Below are 20000 nucleotides of genomic sequence, written 5' to 3' on the forward strand. Positions count from 1 at the left end.
GAGGGTATCCCTGAAGGGGGCTCCCATGGGTGTGCATGCTGTACATGTACCAGTGTGCTTGTATGGACTTGTATGAAATGTACACATACATGTCAGCAAAACTCCTGTGCAAAATGTCTTCCTAGTAGGGCTATATTTCAAGTGTGTGTGTGAAGGGCCATGTGTGTGTGCCAGAGAGAGAGAGAGAGAGAGAGAGAGAGAGAGACACACACACAGAGAGAGAGGACCTTGAGAGACAGAGTGAAAGAGAGAGAGAGAGGACCTTGAAAGACAGAGAGAAAGAGGGAGAGAGAGAGAGAGACATACAGACAGACAGGCTGTGTGTGTGTGTGTGTGTGTGTGTGTGTGTGTGTGTCTATGAGTGCGTGCGTGTGTGCGTGTGTGCGTGTCTGCGTGTGTGTGTGTGTGTGCGTGCGTGCGCCCGCGTGCGTGTGTGTGTGTGTGTGTGTTTGTGTCTATGAGTGCGTGCGTGTGTGCGTGTGTGCGTGTCTGCGTGTGTGTGTGTGTGTGTGCGAGTGTGTCTATGAGTGCGTGCGTGTGTGTGCGTGTGTGCGCACGCCCGCGCGCGTGTGCGTGCGTGTGTGTTTTCCTCACCTTCCCTGTGTCTTCTGGTCCTGGCTGTAGGGTGACTGAGCAGGGCAGATTCTGAGGAATCTGAAGGGCACACACAAGAGGACACTCAGCACACTGAAAACACATGCTCTCTCTCTCTCTCAGTCTCTCATCCTTGAAAACACACACTCTCTCTCTCTAGTCTCTCATCCTTGAAAACACACTCTCTCTCTCTCTCTCAAGTCTCTCATCCTTGAAAACACACAGGACACACAGAGCACACTGGGGGGAAAAAAACGCTTTCTCACACCTCTCATCCATTACATTACATAACACTTGGCTGACGCTTTTCATCCAAAGTGACTTACAATTTTTGACAGGGTATTGGTTTCGGTCCCTGGAGCAGTGTGGGGAAAAAAAAACGCTTTCTCACACCTCTCATCCATTACATTACATAACACTTGGCTGACGCTTTTCATCCAAAGTGACTTACAATTTTTGACAGGGTATTGGTTTCGGTCCCTGGAGCAGTGTGGGGTTAGGTTCAGGGGCACCTCAGTGCGGTAGGGAGTGGGTTTCGAACCCACAACCCTCTGATCTACAGCCCGACTCCTTAACCCCCAAGGCCACGTCTGCCCGGCCCCTTGCCCACTCTTACGTACAGTACACACGCACTAGGGATGCAAATTATTAATTAATTCATTAATCTTTAGTTGATTGACCTTATCGATCGACTTGCGATTAATTGAGTCGTTTTCCCCCCCGAAATCTCAATGTTTCCTGAAAAAACCTATTAAATCTAAACATTTAAATACAAAAATGAGATAAAATACTACATTTAAATGAATTCTATTTAAATTCTTTAATACAAAGGTGATTTAAATATTCCCACTATTCACACCCCTCTGCAAACACACTCCTCACATGCCCATTTCACCTGGGTCTCTTGTCAGTCGAAATGGCAATTAATTGCGATTAATGTTTTTTTAAAATCGATTCATGCATTAATTGATCAAATTGATTAATTGTTTGCATCCCTAATACACACAGGGACATACGTATGCAGGGTTTCCCCAAGTATTTCAAAGTTAACCCTGTGAAACCTGAACCATGAAAGCAATGAGAGAAAATTATATATTTTTGGAATTTGCTTCAATATTGGTCCCTTATAAGAAATGTAAAAAAAAAAATCAAAATTTTGTTAAGGTCACTGAGATATTTGATGCATCATATATGATGCATCAGGCTTTAAAGGGAATGAAAATTCCAATTTCATGACCATTGAAAAATGACTTTTAATGCATTTGCATCTTTTTTTTTTATTTAAAAAAGTTGTCAGACAATTTAATTTGAGGATTATCTTTAAATATTTAGTGAGATCCTGCCATTTTTTTTAAGCCTATCCTTGTTTTAGCAGGACCATATTTTACATTTCCCACAGCCTGGTTGGGTAATTTTTTTAAATCTATGTAAAAACATAGCTGATCGAATGCTTAACAACCTATTTATGAGTGTAATATAGATCATTATTCATTTTTGATGTGTAATTTGAATATATGGGTCCATTACTACAATTGGACCATTTCTCCATTCACTTCAATGCATTTTTTACGAGATCATAATTTCAACATTTTGCATTACATTTTCAAAATCGCAAGTAAAACGTGTTTCTTAAGGCAATATCTTTGTCTTGAAGTAAAACAACTTGTGTGTTTTGTTAAACGATCGTCGTGGTATGCTTTGTAAGTTTCCCTATGGAGCAAATGCATTGATGGCTGACTTCCTGCCACCGCCGGATGGTGCTTATATGTCTCATCAGTTTTAGCACGATCTCTCTGCAACACGGTGTAAAAATATAAACTCTTCCTTGATTAATTGCACAAAGCAAGTGTTCAAATTAAAGGATGTAGAGTTATATTTTGGAAATGTGTGTACACAAACCTTTTGCAATTTGTCGATATCTCAGCGTCGGTCAGGGAAACCGCTTCTACTCCATTTTTGCATTTTTCGCCGAGCTGTGATCAACTTGTTGTTGACCGCTGCTCTCTTGTGGCGGTTTCCGCGTACTGCAGGACGTTTGGAAATGACAACGCAGGATGTTTTTTAGATGGATTTTTTTTGTGTCAGCGTGGAGAGGGCTTTGAATTTGATGCATCATAGATGATGCATCCGGCGCGATAGGGTTAAGGTGGCCTCCTTGAATGGCAACCAACAGATCTCATCTTGACTAGGTACCCTGAAAAAGGCAATGTCATGTGGCTGCTTACAGCAGTGGTTCCCAACCTTTTTCTTCAGGGACCTATATTTTTACTAGCCTCGCGAGCCATCCTACGTACTTCCGCCAAAGGATTGGCTCCACTACGTAAATACGAAATGAAATGGTAGTATTATGGGATGGTCAGGACCAGGCTATGTTTTTACCATTGTAAGCTTTGGTGACCCAATCTCACGAGCGCCCACAAGAGACGGAGTCACAAGATGCCCACAAGATGCCCTCTGTTTCCTGGGAAAACTAATTTTAGTTATTTTATTCCTCAATTCGTCTTTGCTCAAATATAAAAAAATGTTCAATGTAGCACTTACAATTTGCTGCTTCTATGCATTTATTAGTTAAATGCTTTGTAATTTATTCAACTTGGGCTATACAGTGCCCTCCATTATTATTGGCACCCCTGGTTGAGATGTGTTTTTTAGCTTCCAATTATTATTTTTTTTCTCTAAATAATATGGGACCTTAATGGAAAAAAAGAGAAAAATCCAACCTTCAATACAAGTGCATTTATTCAGTGGGGAAAAAATCCCACATAAAGAAATAATTATTTGACATCAAATAATGTGTGTCACAATTATTAGCACCCCTGTTGTTAATATTTTGTACAACACCCTTTTGCCAACAAAACAGCACCTAATCTTCTCCTATAATGTTTCACAAGATGGGAAAAGACAGAAAGAGGGATCTTCAGCCATTCCTCTTTGAAGAATCTCTCTAAATCATCCAGAGACCTGGGTCCTCTCCTCTGTACTCTCCTCTTCAGCTCACCCCACAGGTTCTCAATGGGGTTGAGGTCTGGGGACTGAGATGGCCATGGGAGGAGCTTGATTTTGTGTCTGGTGAACCATTTCTGTGTAGATTTGGCCATATGTTTAGGGTCATTGTCTTGCTGAGAGACCCAGTGACGACCCATCTTCAGCTTTTTGGCAGAGGGCAACAGATTTTGATTTAAAATTTCCTGGTATTTCAAAGCATTCATGATGCCATGCACCCTAACAAGCTTCCCAGGGCCTTTGGAAGCGAAACAGCCCCACAGCATCACTGACCCACCCCCATACTTCACAGTGGGTATGAGGTGCTTTTCAGCATGCGCATCTTTCGTGGCACGCCAGACCCACTTAGAGTGTTTGTTGCCAAAAAGCTCAATCTTGGTCTCATCTGACCAAAGCACACGGTCCCAGTTGAAGCCCCAATACCGCTGGGCGAACTCCAGACGTTTGCGTTTATGATTGTGGGTGAGGAAAGGTTTTCTCCGTGCATGCCTCCCAAACAGCTTGTTGGCGTGTAGACAGCGCCTGATGGTTGATTTGGAGACTTTGTGACCCCAGGATGCTACCATTTGTTGTAATTCTGTAACAGTGAGCTTTGGAGATATTTTGATTTCTCTTACCATCCTCCTCACTGTGCGTGGTGGCAAAATAAACTTGGGTCCTCGTCCAGGCTTGTTTACCACTGTTGCAGTTGTTTTGAACTTCTTAATTATTCCTCTCACAGTAGATATGGGCAGCTGCAGTTGAGTGGCAATCTTCTTGTAGCCTCTGCCTGACCTGTGAAGGTCGACGCACATCTGCCTCACTTGTATGCTGTGTTGCTTTGTCTTTCCCATGTTTAAGAGTGGATAAGAGAAATGGCCTCGGTGTCACGTCATAGTTATACCCCAGGGAAACAGGAAGTGATGAATTACTAATTAAATGTTCCTACATACTCTGGTAAACTTTGTAAACTACTGTAGAAATGACAGAAATGCTTCAATTATATTTATTTCCTGGGAATTGTTAAGGGTGCCAATAATTGTGGAACAGGTGATTTAATGAAAAATAATTATTTTTTAGTCAGGGATTTTTTTTATTTTCCTACAATTCATTTGAGTTGAAGGCTACATTTTCCTAAAATTTTCAGTGTGACAGTATTCTTCTGTCAAGTCAAGTCAAGTCAAGTCAAGTTTATTGTCAATTTCTTTACATGCACTGGTCATACAAAGAATTTGAAATTGCGTTTCTTGCTCTCCCATGCAGACATAGACTAATCTAGGTAAGGACATAGACAGTATAGACATAGACAGTACTCATACATGGACATAGACAGTATGGACGTAGACATTGCTCATACAGACATTTAAAGTGCAAGACTGGACAACAGAAGACTTGTAGAGAACATACATTAAGAGGAGGTATTTTGTTGTTCTTTTTCCTAAAAGTCCTTTATAGCGTTCTGACATAGTAATAGTAGCATTTGAAGAAATAAATAATTAAAAAAGGTTTTTATTTAAATACACCAGCAGCAGTATGTGTGTGTGTGTGTTTGTATGTGTTTTGTGTGCGTGTGTGTGTGTGTGTGTGTGTGTGTGTGTGTGTGTGTGTGTGTGTGTGTGTGTGTGTGTTTAGTGCAGGTAGAAAGTGCGGTGTGCGTCTGTGTGTGTGTACCTGTGTATGTGTGTGTGTGTGTGTGTGTGTGTGTGTGTATGTGTGTGAGTATGAGTTGTGTGTCAGTGTGTGTATGTTTGGGTTTAGTGCAGAAAGTGCAGTGTGCTTGTGTGTGTGTGTGTGTGTGTGTGTGTGTGTGTGTGGTGTGTGTGTGTGTGTGTGTGTGTGTGTGTGTGTGTGTGTGTGTGTGTGTGTGTGTGTGTGTGTGTGTGTGTGTGTGTGTGTGTGTGCATGTGTATGTTTTGAGTTAGTGCAGGTTGAAAGTTCAGTCACAGATGTAGTAGTGCAGGTGGAGTGTTCAGTCGCAGATATGGTGGTGGGGATGAGGGGGGGGAGCGTTGTCAGTGGCCTGGCTGGCTAGAGGCTGACAGTGAAGGGAGAGTGGGTTGAGTGTTCAGTATCTTGATTGCTTGATGCATCGTGCTGCTTGTAAGCGTGGTGGTACGGGAACGGAGGCGCCTGTACCTCTTTCCAGAGGGCAGGAGGCTGAACAGTTTGTGTGCAGGGTGGCTTGTGTCTTTGATGATCATCAGTGCTTTTCGGGTGAGGCGTGCGGTGTAAATGTCCTGCAGGGAGGGGAGTGGTACTCCAATGATCTTCTTCGCTGTGTTCACAACACGCTGGAGTGTCTTCCTGTTTTTCTCCGTGCAGCTTCCTCCCCACACTGTGATGCAGCTGGACACGACGCTCTCTATGGTTCCTCTGTAGAATGTTGTCATGATGGAGGGTGTAGCACTTGCCTTCTTTAGTTTGCGCAAGAAGTAGAGACGCTGATGGGCCTTCTTCGCCAGTGATGTAGTGTTGGTGGTCCAAGAGAGGTCGTCGCTGATGTGCACTCCAAGGAACTTGGTGCTGCTCACTCTCTCCACAGCATCACCGTCGATGGTCAGTGGTGGCAGTTGTTTTTGGACCCTCTGAAAGTTGACAACAATCTCCTTGGTCTTGTTGACATTCAGCAGGAGGTTGTTGTCTTTGCACCATCTGGCCAGCAGGTCTACTTCTTCTCTGTAGTGGGTCTCATCGCCCTTAGTGATGAGGCCCACCAGTGTTGTATCATCCGCAAACTTCACTAGATGGTTAGTGCTGTGGGTCGTTGTGCAGTCATGTGTCAGCAGCGTGAACAGCAGGGGGCTGAGAACACAACCTTGCGGAGCCCCCGTGCTCAGGGTCAGGGTGCTTGAGGTGTTATTCCCTACCCGTACTGCTTGTGGTCTCTGCATCAGGAAGTCCAGCAGCCAGTTGCAGACGGAGGTGCTGAAACCTAGTTTGTCCAGTTTTCTGATGAGTTGTTGTGGTATTATGGTATTGAATGCTGAGCTGAAGTCAATGAACAGCATTCTCACATATGAGTCTTTATTGTCCAAGTGGGTGAGGGCTGGATGGAGGGCAGAGCAGATTGCATCCTCCGTGGATCGCTTGGCTCGGTATGCGAACTGGTAGGGGTCCAGGGTGGGGGGTAGGGTGGCTTTGATGTGTGACAGGACTAGCCGTTCGAAGCACTTCATGATTATGGGCGTCAGTGCTACAGGACGGTAGTCATTGAAGCATGATGGTGATGATTTCTTCGGCACGGGTATGATGGTAGCAGCTTTGAAAAGTGATGGGATGACTGCTTGCTCCAGAGAGAGGTGTTAAAGATGTCTGTGAAGACATCCTTCAGCTCTTCTGCACAATCCTTCAACACTCGGCCAGGTATGTTGTCTGGGCCAGCTGCTTTGCGTGGGTTGATGGTGGCCAGTGTCCTCTTCACACTGGCAGAGGACAGGTACAGGGGTTGATCATGGGGGGAGGGGGAGTTTTCTGTGGATGAGTGTCATTTTGTGCTTCAAAACGGGCAAAGAAACTGTTCAGGTCGTTTAGCAGAGAGGTGTTGTTGTCACAGCTTCGTGGTGCGGGCTTATAGTCCGTGATGGCCTGTATGCCCTGCCACAGGCTCTGTGCATCTCTGCTGTCTTTGAAGTGTGTTGTTATTTTGTCCGAGTATTCCTTTTTTGCTTTCCTGATGCCCTGGGACAGGTTTGCTCTTGCTGCTTTTAGGCCAGCTACGTCTCCTGCTCTGAAGGCTTTGTCTCTGGCCCTCAGCAGTCTGTGAACGTCTCCTGTGAACCATGGCTTCTGGTTGGCCCTGGTGGTGATGCGTTTTATTTCTGTAACATCATCAATGCATTTTGTGATGTAGGAGGTCACGGTGTCTGTGTACTCCTCAATGTCAATGTGGTTGCTGTGGGTGGCAGCTGTTTTGAACATGTCCCAATCTGTGGTTTCAAAGCAGTCTTGTAGTCGTGACACGGCTCCTTCTGGCCATTTTCTCACCTCCTTCAGAGCTGGTTTGGTGAGTTTTACCTTTTGTCTGTAGGCTGGCAGTAGCAGAATCGTTAGGTGGTCTGATAGGCCGATGTGGGGGATGGGCTTTGCCTTGTATGCTCCTTGTTTTGGGGTATAAACAAAGTCCAGGGTGTTTTGTCCTCTTGTTGGAAAGTTAACATGTTGGTGAAATTTTGGAAGAACTGTTTTGAGATTTCCGTGGTTGAAATCTCCCATGACCACTGTGAAGGCATCTGGGTGTGCATCTTGTTGTTCACTGATTCCCCGATGCAGCTCGTTCAGTGCCTCGCTTCTGGCGCTGGTGGTATTGCTAGGAGCGAGGTAAACTGCGACCAGTAGAATGGCGGATATTTCTCTTGGTAGATAGAAGGGTCGGCACTTGATGATCATGAACTCCACTAGTGGAGAGCAGTGTCTCTGTACCACCGTAGCATTTTTGCACCAAGCATCATGTGTGTAAACACATATTCCTCCCCCTCGTTTTTTCTCTGCAAGGGCTCTGTCCGCTCGGTGGCACGTAAGTTGCTCCAGTTGTAAAGCCGAGTCGGGTATGCCGTCGTTCAGCCATGATTCTGTAAACACGGTCACACAGCAGTTCCTCACAGTTTTGTTCGCTGATCTTAGTAGCCGTATGTCATCCATCTTATTGTCCATAGATCTTACGTTTGCCAAGAGAATTGATGGTATTGCTGGACGAGTTGGGTTGGCTGCAAGCCGTGTTTCGACGCCACCTCGTTTTGCAATAAACACTGAATTTATTTGAAGGCTTTTAACACATCTCAACCAGGGGTGCCAATAATTATGGAGGGCACTGTATATATTTCAAATGAAACCCCTTAAAAACAAGAGGGCCTCACGACCCCCTGTGGATCTTTGGCGACCCATAAGTTGGGTCCCGACCCATAGGTTGGGAACCACTGGTTTACAGCAGGGATTCTCAAAGTGTGGTCCGGGGACCACTGGTGGTCCGCGACAGCGCTCAGGTGGTCCACGAAGGGATTTCTACTTTTCAAAGACGAGCTAGCAGTAGACTATATTTGTAACATAATTACCAAGCTAAACATAGCCGAAGTCATATTTTCACCACAATAGGACAGGCTTGTAATGTAAATAAAAAGTGAGTGGTCTTCATAAAAATTAGCAGTGTCAAATCAGCACCCCTCAACTGTCAATTCAGTTGACAGGTGGTCCCTGAACATTGTTAGGGGGGTCAAAGTGGTCCTTAGTCTGAAAAAGTTTGAGAGACACTGGTTTACAGCATAAGCTGCTTCACAAGAAAGTGAGTATGAGGAAATGGTATTCGATTAAGGGGGGGATTTGACATCACATTAAATACTATGGACCAGCAGAACAAAGCCTGTCTTCTGATGATAATGACGTGTATGTGCAGGTGTGTGTGTGTGTGTGTGTGTGTGTGTGTGTGTGTGTGTGTGTGTGTGTGTGTGTGTGTGTGTGTGTATGTGTGTGTGTGTGTGAGAGAGAGAGAGAGAGAGAGAGAGAGAGAGAGAGAGAGAGCATGTGTGTGTGTGTGTGTGTGTGTGGTGTATGTGTGTGTGTGTGTGTGTGTGTGTGTGTGTGTGTGTGCTTGTGTGTGTGTGTGTGTGTGTGTGTGTGTGTGTGTGTGTGTGTGTGTGTGTGCAGGTGTGTGTGCAGGTGTGTGTGTGCGCGCAGGGTTTTTTTTTCTGAACCAGGAACGCAGAGCCCTCATCGGCCTACTCGTGTGCAAACATCTCTAGAAAAAGCCCTGTGCCTGTGTGTACGTGTGTATTCTTCTCACGGTGAAGTTGAAGGGGGGTGTGCATGCTTTACCCAGCTTATAGACCTGGTGTGTGTTGTGACTGTGTGCGTGCGTGCGTGTGCGTGTGCGTGTGCGTGTGCGTGTGCGTGTGCGTGTGTCTCTGTGTGTTCTTCTCACGGTGAAGTTGAAGGGGTGTGTGCATGCTTTGCCCAACCTTGTGTGTGTTGTGACTGTGTGTGTGTGTGTGTGTGTGTGTGTGTGTGTGTGTGTGTGTGTGTGTGTGTGTGTGTGTGTGTGTGTGTGTGTGTGTGTGTGTGTGTGTGTGTGTGTGCGTGCGTGTGTCCGTGCGTGCGTGCGTGCGTGCGTGTGCGTGTGTCTCTGTGTGTTCTGCTCACGGTGAAGTTGAAGGGGTGTGCGTGCTGTCCGAGCTTCTTCAGCAGCCTCTCCTGCAGGCGACTGAGTGGCTTGCGTTCCTCAGGCAGAGGGGGGAAGGCCTGGAAGGGAGAAGATGTATGGCCTGATTATCATCGACTTTCAAATCTCTTCGAGACTTGGTCTGACCAAGAGCATAACAATTAACATTTCCCAAACTGCATGGTTGACCCGCCTCCCTTGGTTTGCTAATGGCTGTTTGCTTCCCAACAAAGTGGGAGGAGTTCTCAGTTTTTCGGGAGCTCAGAAAGTACTTGCATTGTTCTTGACCTGACTGGTAGCAACGCTGAAGGTGTTGCGTCACTAGGAAGGCACGGCCTGGCTAGGAGATGTACAGATGTGAAAATTACAAGATAATAACATTTAATACAGACTGACAATGATGCAAACTGAATTTGTGAATGCTTCTTTTATTTCCAAAAACACATTTTCACTCCCTGTGATGAAAATAAGATACAAAAATTGAAGACAAACAATGAAAGTCATTGTCAAATACAGTACAAAAAAAATACAAAAAAATCAGTCATTGTTAAAAAAAAACATATCAGAACCCATAAGTTTAAGAACCGTAACATATAAACACAAGTCCGACAGTCGGACAACAGATGCGTCCGTCTATGCCAGTGGTTCTCAACTTTTTTTTTACCCAAATGCCCCCTGGCCTCCTCATAACCTGTAGTAGCCTATTTATCAACCATTAGTATCACGCCATTTCAGCAACACGTGCACGTGGGAAGAAATCTAAACATTGACAAATAATAAATATATAAAACCGTTTGGGTGAATCATGCGCTTACGATTCAATGCCAGCTTTTTAACGTCAAGGCACAAAGCAGTCAGCTTTATTCTAAGAGTGCCAGAGTTCACCAAATTCAAATGATTGCAAAGCAAGAATCAGAAGACGTGTTCTCTTCCAGTGCTCTCACTGAGCGCAACGGAACACACCTGTGCGGTCCACATTGCCCGCCAGCAGAAAATGAATGATCCTCCCTTGCGATATGTTTATTATTTATATATATGAGGGCAGTCATGGGTGAGCGGTTAGGGCGTCAGACTTGCATCCCAGAGGTTGCCGGTTCGACTCCCGACCCGCCAGGTTGGTGGGGGGAGTAATCAACCAGTGCTCTCCCCCATCCTCCTCCATGACTGAGGTACCCTGAGCATGGTACCGTCCCACCGCACTGCTCCCCATGGGGCGCCACTGAGGGCTGCCCCCTTGCACGGGTGAGGCATAAAATGCAATTTCGTTGTGTGCAGTGTGCAGTGTTCACTTGTGTGTGCTGTGGAGTGCTGTGTCACAATGACAATGGGAGTTGGAGTTGGAGTTTCCCAATGGGCTTTCTCTATATGTGCTACTACACACACTACCACACACACTTCCACGCCTGGAGTCGGCTGTCACAATGTTCAATACTCACAAACCCCAGTGCACAAATAATTTCCATAGAACGGTCCAAGGTGTAAGTGAAGCTGGCTTGTGCAAAAAAGTAATGCGAGTTGCCGCAAGATTACTGTTATGTCCCTCTATGCAACAGGTGAACAGAATTCGGCTGAAGGGTACGCTACGCTTAGCTACCTCAAAATGAAAATGCATAGCTGCTATTATGACGTAGCGTTCGGTTACCGTGTGCGCGACTATAAAAAGGCAGACAATCAACATTTCAGCACCCTTTGTAGTGCAGCTCGACGACTGAGCACCGAGAGCACTGAGCGTGGCCGATTTAAATTAAGCCTTCCGACGGACGTACACAGCCTCTTATAGAGATGCTTGGACGCACCTAAAAACATTGGCGTTAATGTCGACCGATGTCCGATGTGTTGAGACATGTCAAACATTGGCCGATACTGATGTTAAAGGGACAGTTTGGTCAATTTCAACATGCAGTTGTATTGCTCACGCTACCCTTGACTTGTCAGTACCTGGTGATGCCACATTTTTCGGCTCAGTCCTTTCCGAGATATGAGCAATTCTAATGGGGGCAGCGTCTGTTTACATTTTTAAAAAATGAAACATAGGCCAACTCCAAATATTTTCCCAAAAGGTACTGCTGTTTGCTAGTTGTCTGCTGATGTTTTACAACCTTTTGGATGTTTTTGGGAATAAATAAAAATGTTTTTTTGAAATGTAAACAAAGAGCTGCCCCCATTACAATGACCAGGATCTCGGAAACGGCTGAAGAAGAAGAAAAAAAATCTCAGGTACTGACAAGTCCAGGGTAGTGTGAGCATTACAACTGCATGCTGAAATTGACCAAACTGTCCCTTTAAAGCCAATGCATGGTGGATCCCTACCTGGAAGGTGGAGATGTACAGGTCCTTACGGAACGACAGGCCCAGCACGTCAAGGTCCTCGCGCCCATACCGGAACGCACACGTCAACGTCACAAACACTGGAAGTTAGAGAGAGTGGAGAGAGAGTGGAGAGAGAGGGGGGGGGGTAGAGGATTTAGATATATGCATATATTTTCTTTCAGTTTAATAAGTACATTATCTTAGACGCACACGTCAGCGTCACAAACACTGTGAGTTTGAGAGACGGAGGAGGAGGAAGAGAGAGGAAGACAGACAATTTAGACATACAGTATGCATACATTTTCTTTCAGTTTAATAATTACATCATCTTAGTTGTATTCTGTTTATTTAACTAGCAAGTCAAGGTGATACCGAAACGCACACGTCAGTGTCACAAACACTCCGAGAGAGTGACAGAGAGAGAGAGAGGGAGAGAGAAAGACAGAGAGAGAGAGTGAGTTTGAGAGAGAGAGAGAGAGTGACAGAGAGAGAGAGAGGGAGAGAGAAAGACAGAGAGAGAGAGTGAGTTTGAGAGAGAGGGTATGGGGAAGACAGACAATTGTGAGTCAACTATGAGTCAGTGCCCCACTGTAATAAATAAAATAATACAGATAATATACTAATATTCAGAAATGCAATAGATTATTTGAAAGCACTTTGAGACAACTTGAGTTGTGATATTGCGCTATATAAATAAATACAGGTTGTATTGTATTGTATTTTATTTTATTGTACTATAATGGTGTTCTTAACTATTGGGAATGTTGTTTAGCATATGTTTTGTTTGTTTTGGTGTATGTTATTTATTCAATTATTTATTTTGTTTTGCTATACTTTTCCTGCCAACCTGCATCCCCGTGCCCCACTTTGAAAACGACTGGCCTAAACTACTAACTTACCGGTAGTTTTCTTTCGTTTATTTAACTATCCAGGTCCTCACACCCGTGCCGGACCACAAATCAGGGTAACAAACACTGGCCAGAGATCTGTCTTTATGTGAGCTAATTAGCTACCTTAGCACCAGGGATTTCTCAGCCGTGCTGACAAAATTCCTTCGACTTAATATTTACTTGATAGAGCTTTAAATAAGGCTTTTAATTATGGGATGGCTAATATAAGACTGCTATGGTAACGATTATTGTTATTTATTGTGCATATTTTGACATTCCCTGATTCATTTGTGTATTTTGCTTTGGCAACCCCCGTCTGTCTGCATTCATGCCAATAAAATGCAATTTGATTAGATTAGATTTAATTTTAGTGAGCGAGAGACAGAGAGAGGGAGAGAGAACGAGGGACTGAAAGAGCAAGAAAGAGGGGAAATAAGACACCGAATGAGTGAAAGAGTGAGAGTGAGAGAGAGAGAGAACCTGAGAGAGAGATACAACCAGCTTGAAAAAAAAACTCAATAGAAAACCAATTTAAAACTAAAAAAAAAAATCCTGTTTTTTTTTTTTTTTTGCACAGAAATTTATCAGGCAGGAATAAATCTCCCCAAGGCATTCATTTGACACATGCCCCACCTATTCACTCCCTTGACTGAACCAACCCACTTCTTTTCTTTCCACTAATAACCATAACTATATCTGTTTATTGGGATAAGAAAGCCATACTCGGCCCTACCGTGGCTGATATGGTAGGGCACACGTTTACCACTTAGCCGACCCGGGTTCGATTCCCGGTCCGGGTCCTTTGCCGGTCCTTCCCCTCTCTCTCTCTCCCAGCTCACTTCCTGTCTCTCCTCCACTATCCTGTCTCACAAAAACCAATAAAGGCTGAAAAGCCCCAAAAAAATACTTTAAAAAAAAGAAAGCCATACTCCATGACTGTGTGCAATCATTTCTGTACCCTTTTACGGCATTTCTCGATACTCAACCTGGCCTGTACGAAATTAGAGATAGGAAGGAAGACTTCGGAAAAAAGGGATAAACTAGTGTTTCTCAACGGGGGTGGTACAGTCCCCTAGGATGCATTGGGGGGCCCTGGGGGGGGCCTTGAGAAGCATACAGTTAAGAGGGGGTGGGGCTTAAGTTGTCATTGGGAGCATTATTCCATTTGATTTTTTTTATACTAAGGGGGGCGTTGGGAGGATTAGGATGAGGTCCAGGGGGCGTTTGTTCAAAAAAGGTTGAGAACCACTGTGACAGACCAACAGACAGGAAGACAAAAGACATGAGGACGCAGCAGCCAAGAAAGACTGGGAAAGACACCAACGATTTCATAGATTATTTCTTTCCCCTCTGAGTTGTGGGAAAAACACACACACACACACACACACACACACACACACACACACACACACACACACACACACACACACACACACACACACACACACACACACACACACACACACACACACACACACACACACACACACACACTGGCATGGGTCATCAGTGTTTCTCAGAAGTTTTCGCACAATGTGACAAACAAAATCACTTGACGTCATGGCTTTCCTCAGCCAAGTGTGTTCAGTCTATCAAGGCCACAGTCAGGAGTGGTGAGGCGTAGCATTGCATGATAATACTGCCTCACAATATACGGCAACATTTTCTTTGACTCTAATTTCTTTCTTTCTTGTTTTTGTCCTTTTCTTGTTCCTGTTTTTGTGAAGCACATTGAGTTGCACCTGTGTATGAAATGCGCTATACGCAAATAAACTGGCCTTGCTTTGCCTTGCCTTTATTCATGATGGTTTTATTTGTTATTCTATAACCCTATTCATGGTCCTTTTATCCTTTTATTGATCAGCTGCACTTTATGTCTGTCCAGTGTTATCTGTTGCTGTTGTCTATATGTGTTGATACTGTCTGGCAGCACACGGAAGTGCCCCTTTGGGGACAATAAAGTTGAACGTTGACTCGAGTTTGAAGTTGAATTTGTGTGTCTGTGTTGGGTCAGCCGTGGCCTAGTGGTTAAAGAGTTGGTCTTTCAATCTAGGGGTTGAAAAAAAATAATTATTTAAAAAATAAATAAATAAATAAACTAGAAAGACACTCAGAGAGTGCAGACCTCTCTGCCAAGGAAGCTGTTTGATGGAAATGTTGACTATGTTACACTCTATTTTTAAAACACAAGCAGGTAATTTGGGTGATTCTGGGTCTTCACCTTTTTCCTTGGTGCTCTTCAGTGTAGGGGCTCTCAAACTTGGTCCAAATGCTGTCCAAAGACAAATGCTGAGGCACTCAAGGTTGCATTTTTTTTAACTTTTTTATTTTGCTACAATGTTGTTGTATGTTACAGTCTATTTTTATTTTAAGTCTTTCTGCCTTCTTTTTGTGGAGTTAGAAACTTCAAAGTAAAAATTCGCCCTATTCCCGTCATGATGAAGAATCTTTTTTTTTAAATCCTGGACCTGGATCGTGATTTGGATCACCACCAAAATTGAATCACTTGTTCCTTGTTCATGTCCAACAACTCCACAAAGTTTCATCCAAATCCTGCTGACAGACAAACAACCAGACAGACAAACCAACACGACAGAAAACATAACCTCCTTGGCGGAGGTAATACAAAAGGCCGTGGTCAGGTCATGGGCATACTGTACCTTTTCTGTCTTTAAGGTATTCAGGGTCCACCAGCAGCACACCATCTGTAATGAGAGAAGGTGGAGAGGTAAGTGGTGTAGCACACACACACACGCACGCACGCACGCACGCACACACACGCACGCACGCACGCACGCACGCACGCACGCACGCACGCACATTCACGCACATGCACGTACACAGGGACAAAGTGTTAAGTATAATTATTATATGGTGTGACGTCATCGGTCGAATGCTCCATTCATTTCAGTGGGGCTCCCCAACGTTCGCACGTCTGTTATTTTTCGATAACGGACGGGTTGGTCTATAACAGACCGCTGTCAATGGCAACAAGACATTTCACTGCTAAAGCGACTTTTCAACAAGACTCTAATCAGCTGCTGTGATAGACAACACCTGTTGTCCTGGCTACCTAGCTGTTGCCTAGCGGTGTTCCACAACGGCACTGTTTTGTTTTGCACAGCAACAACCTTTTGACATGAAACACTATGATAAACTTAACACAGGCCTAAAGAAATGTCCCCGTCATGTGTGAATCATTTAAGTATATCCATATAATAAGCGGGTTAACGTTCGGCGAGTCGGTCGCTTTGTGGAATAGCAGCACTTCAGAGAGAACAAGACCCCTCCGCTCCGCGTCGGGGTCTAAAGATTCTCTCTGTCGTGTTGCTATTCCACGGTAGCGACCTTCTCGCCGAACGTTAACCCTTACCTAACATTTAACAAATATTAGCTATGACGTTCCATTACAGTTACATATTCTCACAATTAGGCCACAGCACGAGATGCCTGTTCAAATCCCACCCTTCCACCCCCTACCACGCTCCATGGCAGAGGGGGCCTTGAGCAAGGCACCTAACCCCACACTGGAATATCTGCAAGTCGCTTTTGGATGAAAAGCTGCTTCTAAGTGTAACGCAAATGTAATCTAAAAGGAGGTGGAGAGAAGAAATGAAGACAGATATAGACACAAACAGGACACACAACCTTTGAGGTGCAACACCTGAGGGGGCCGTTACGAGAAGAGGCTAACGGATCGTGACAGTGTCCCTGTCTTGAACCAATCAGGCAGGGGCATCTTGCTCAGGCCCTGGGCCGGAGACGAGCGTCACAACTCAACGACAACGTTATAAGAAAGGACACCCACTGGACGGACAGCAGATAAGATGAACTCAGGCGGTCTTTAAAGATTCACAGAAACCCGTCCCGAATACATAGAAACTTGAAACCATTGCAGTGAGTGAGGGATGTATATTGCTTTGTATAACTTGAAATCTAACACAGCCATCTCCTCAAAATGTACCTAGTACGTATGTTCATATCCCATGGACGGTTGAAAAGGCAACCCACCCTGTACTACCTCACTTGAACAATAAGACAATACAACAAGCTGCTTACAATTACTACTTTTGTATTATTATTATTACTGTGACTATTGCTACGGTCACTGTTATTATTGTTTTATTATTGTAATGTCTACATTCTATATTTATCTTATCTTTCTGTCTACATGTTAAATGTTCAATGTTAAATGTTCATTTTTATTGTATTTATTATTAATCACTTATTGTTACCAGTCCATCACTATTACCCGCCCTGTCTTGCACTTTATGTCAGTCTGTAAAATGTCAGTCCTGTGTATGTCTATGTCTTGGCATGGTATAGAGAGAAAACGTAATTTCATTTTCCTTGTATGACTTATGCATATGAAGAAAGTGACAATAAAAGCTGACTTGACTTGACAAGTGTCTTCCACCTCACCTGGCCATACCGTCCGTAAGCTTTTGTTCAATTCTCAACATCAGGCTACCTTCTGCCCAGTTACAAGCTGATTAAAAATCATGCTAAGGCTAATACAATACTTTCAGCATTGGGGCTCATGGATGCGCATTCGCTTGTGTCACTCAAAAGAAGCAAAACGTTAAAGTGGTATGGCTTTTTTGGGGGGCTGAATACGGTTAAAATCATTACCCTGGGTTTATAAAGGTGGTAAAGTGTCTTATTTTCAAGTTAGGCGTTGTCTTGTTTTAACGAGGGAGCAAGTATCTAATCTAGTGAAAGTCAATGCATCACACTTGCTACAGCGATCCATTGACTTTCACTAGCTTAGCTACATTCTCCCTCTTGTCTTAAAGCAAGACACCTAACCTGAAAAATAAGACACTTTACCACCTTTATAAACCCCGGCCAACGATGTTAACTGTATTAAGCCCCAAAATAGTGGCATACTCCTTTAAGTGTTTGATTATTAGCATTCAAGATGCTCCCACATCCTCATCCAACAGACTCGACAACAATGTGTGAAACATGACAATAAGTAGTTGTGGAAAACAATATTCCAGCATCATTGCGGTTTTCACTGTCAGTCTGTCTTTTGCAACACTATCGCGCATGCAAACGGCTTACGCAAGCGAAACAAATAAAAAAAAAGACCCAGAAACGTGCCCGCTGACATCTGTTCATGTTCAAGAACAAAAACAAACAACGGCTACGCCTACTACAGTACAACACTACTGCTATGGCATATTCAGAGTTCGAGTTCACCTCGAGGGCATTACGATGAATCTAATTAGGCAAGAATAAACACAGCCAAAAACTCACACATCCCTAGAGTAAGTGCTTTGACGTTTTTGTGGCTGTTGTGCGTCTTGTTGATCTAATTTAGTGTTTTGGTGGCGGGGTTTTGGCTGACGTTGAGCTGTGGGAAGATTCAGAGTTGTCATAGTTAGGTCTTTAATATTGCATCATTGCTCAGTCACTGAGCTTCCTTCCTCATAAACACAAACAGTATACAGAACTTCCCAGTGCAAAGACGGATAACACACTTTGAAAACGGCATCTTCCTTCCTAGCAACCACTCTCGCACGCACGCACACACACACACACACACACACACACACACACACACACACACACACACACACACACACACACACACACACACGCACACACGCACACACGAACACACACACACACACACACACACACACACACACACACACACACACACACACACACACACACACACACACACACTTTCCCAAAGGATTTGTAGTACTGTAGGCGATACGCCCCAGAACACAAGGCTGACAAATGGCTGCTACAACATCTACTGCTAACAGTACATTCAATATATAGTCTCTACACAACAACACTCCGCTGTACCAAATATATGCTAATGTGGACCAGGCCCACATTTGCCTCTTTTCCACTGTCATTTTTCTAGTAGGCCTACAGCTTGACACAGCGCGACTCAGCCGCCCACTTTTTGCGTTGCGATTTAGCTGTATCGTGTCCATTCGAAAAGTGGTAGTCGAGTCGCGCTGTGTGGAGCTGTAGGCCTACCAAAAGACCGGCAGTGGAAAAGAGGCAACAGACTACTACTACATCTGCTGACACCACATCTGTAGCTTCACAAGTTTACACTTTTTTAAATATATTTTTTATTTATATTTTTTAGGAAAGTTGGAGATGGTGACATGAAGCGAGTGGGAGAGAGAGATGGGGGAAGATCGCCAAAATACCCTTGCCAGAATTGAACCCGAGTCACCAGCATAGTAACCCAGAGCTCTGTCGTTAGGCCATGGCAGGGCCAAAAGTTTATGCTTTTAATCATGTTTTCATACTTGCCATATGAGCGATTTTCTATTCTTCTAATCGAAGGTGTGCTTTTTTTGCTTATTAACAAAAGACCACAGCAATTACAGAAGGGGAAAAGAATAAAACACTACAAAGCCCTCGTACTAATTATAACATGGTTTCTATACGGTTTGTTTTAACCCCTTAAGATACGGCCCCCGTTATAATTTAACTGTTACCAGAATGGCAATGACCAAGTCCAAAATGATTACAAAAGGCCCTCTGCACAGTCTTAGTGGAAAACTAAGGTAGCAAAGTTTTTTCAGACTATTGCGACGTTCCAGTGGTGGAACAGTGTGTGTAAAGGGGCTACCCTCTTACCATCAATGTTTTTAACCCAAAATGGCTTTTCAATTCCTAGCAGTGTGGGCAATAAAGCCAGCTTTGTCTTTGCCTTTGACTGTCTGTTTCTCTCTGCCAAGGGTCTATTGTTCACGGCTTAGTAAGTCATGCTGGGGTGGGTGGGTGTCTTTGGGGAGTGTCAGTGGGAGGCTGCCCGTGAGGAGAGAGACTGACTTGGCCTTGGAGACTCATTAAACTTGCACAACCCTCCCTCCCTCTCTCCCTACTCCATCCAAAAGTTGTCGCTCTGTATCTTTCACCATGACTGGGAGACATTACGGCACACACAGTGCGTTTTTGCAGTGTTCCTTTTACACTTAAGAGAGCTGAATTCAACACTCCTACTCTTGGTACATGTCCCAAAGTGTTGATTTACATGAAAGTGTAAAAATTGAGTATAGTATCTGGTACCTCTATGCGGCTATCCCCTCCTC

At 44.2% G+C, this 20000-nt stretch overlaps 1 protein-coding gene across 3 annotated transcripts in view; it reads right to left on the reverse strand.

Moving 5' to 3' along the window:
* The window catches only part of LOC134437178 (arrestin red cell-like), a 162349-nt gene that overhangs the window by 36090 nt on the left and 106259 nt on the right, over window positions 1-20000 (reverse strand). For all 3 annotated transcript variants that reach the window (XM_063186655.1, XM_063186654.1, XM_063186653.1), the window contains exons 4-7: window positions 15585-15629; window positions 12035-12132; window positions 9706-9804; window positions 595-654 (exon numbers count right to left, since the gene is read on the reverse strand). In XM_063186655.1, coding sequence (XP_063042725.1) covers window positions 595-654; window positions 9706-9804; window positions 12035-12132; window positions 15585-15629 — 302 coding nt within the window. The remainder of the gene's footprint in view (window positions 1-594; window positions 655-9705; window positions 9805-12034; window positions 12133-15584; window positions 15630-20000) is intronic.

Source organism: Engraulis encrasicolus, chromosome 21 (assembly GCF_034702125.1).
Source record: "Engraulis encrasicolus isolate BLACKSEA-1 chromosome 21, IST_EnEncr_1.0, whole genome shotgun sequence".
In the NCBI taxonomy this organism is placed as follows: Eukaryota; Metazoa; Chordata; class Actinopteri; order Clupeiformes; family Engraulidae; genus Engraulis; species Engraulis encrasicolus.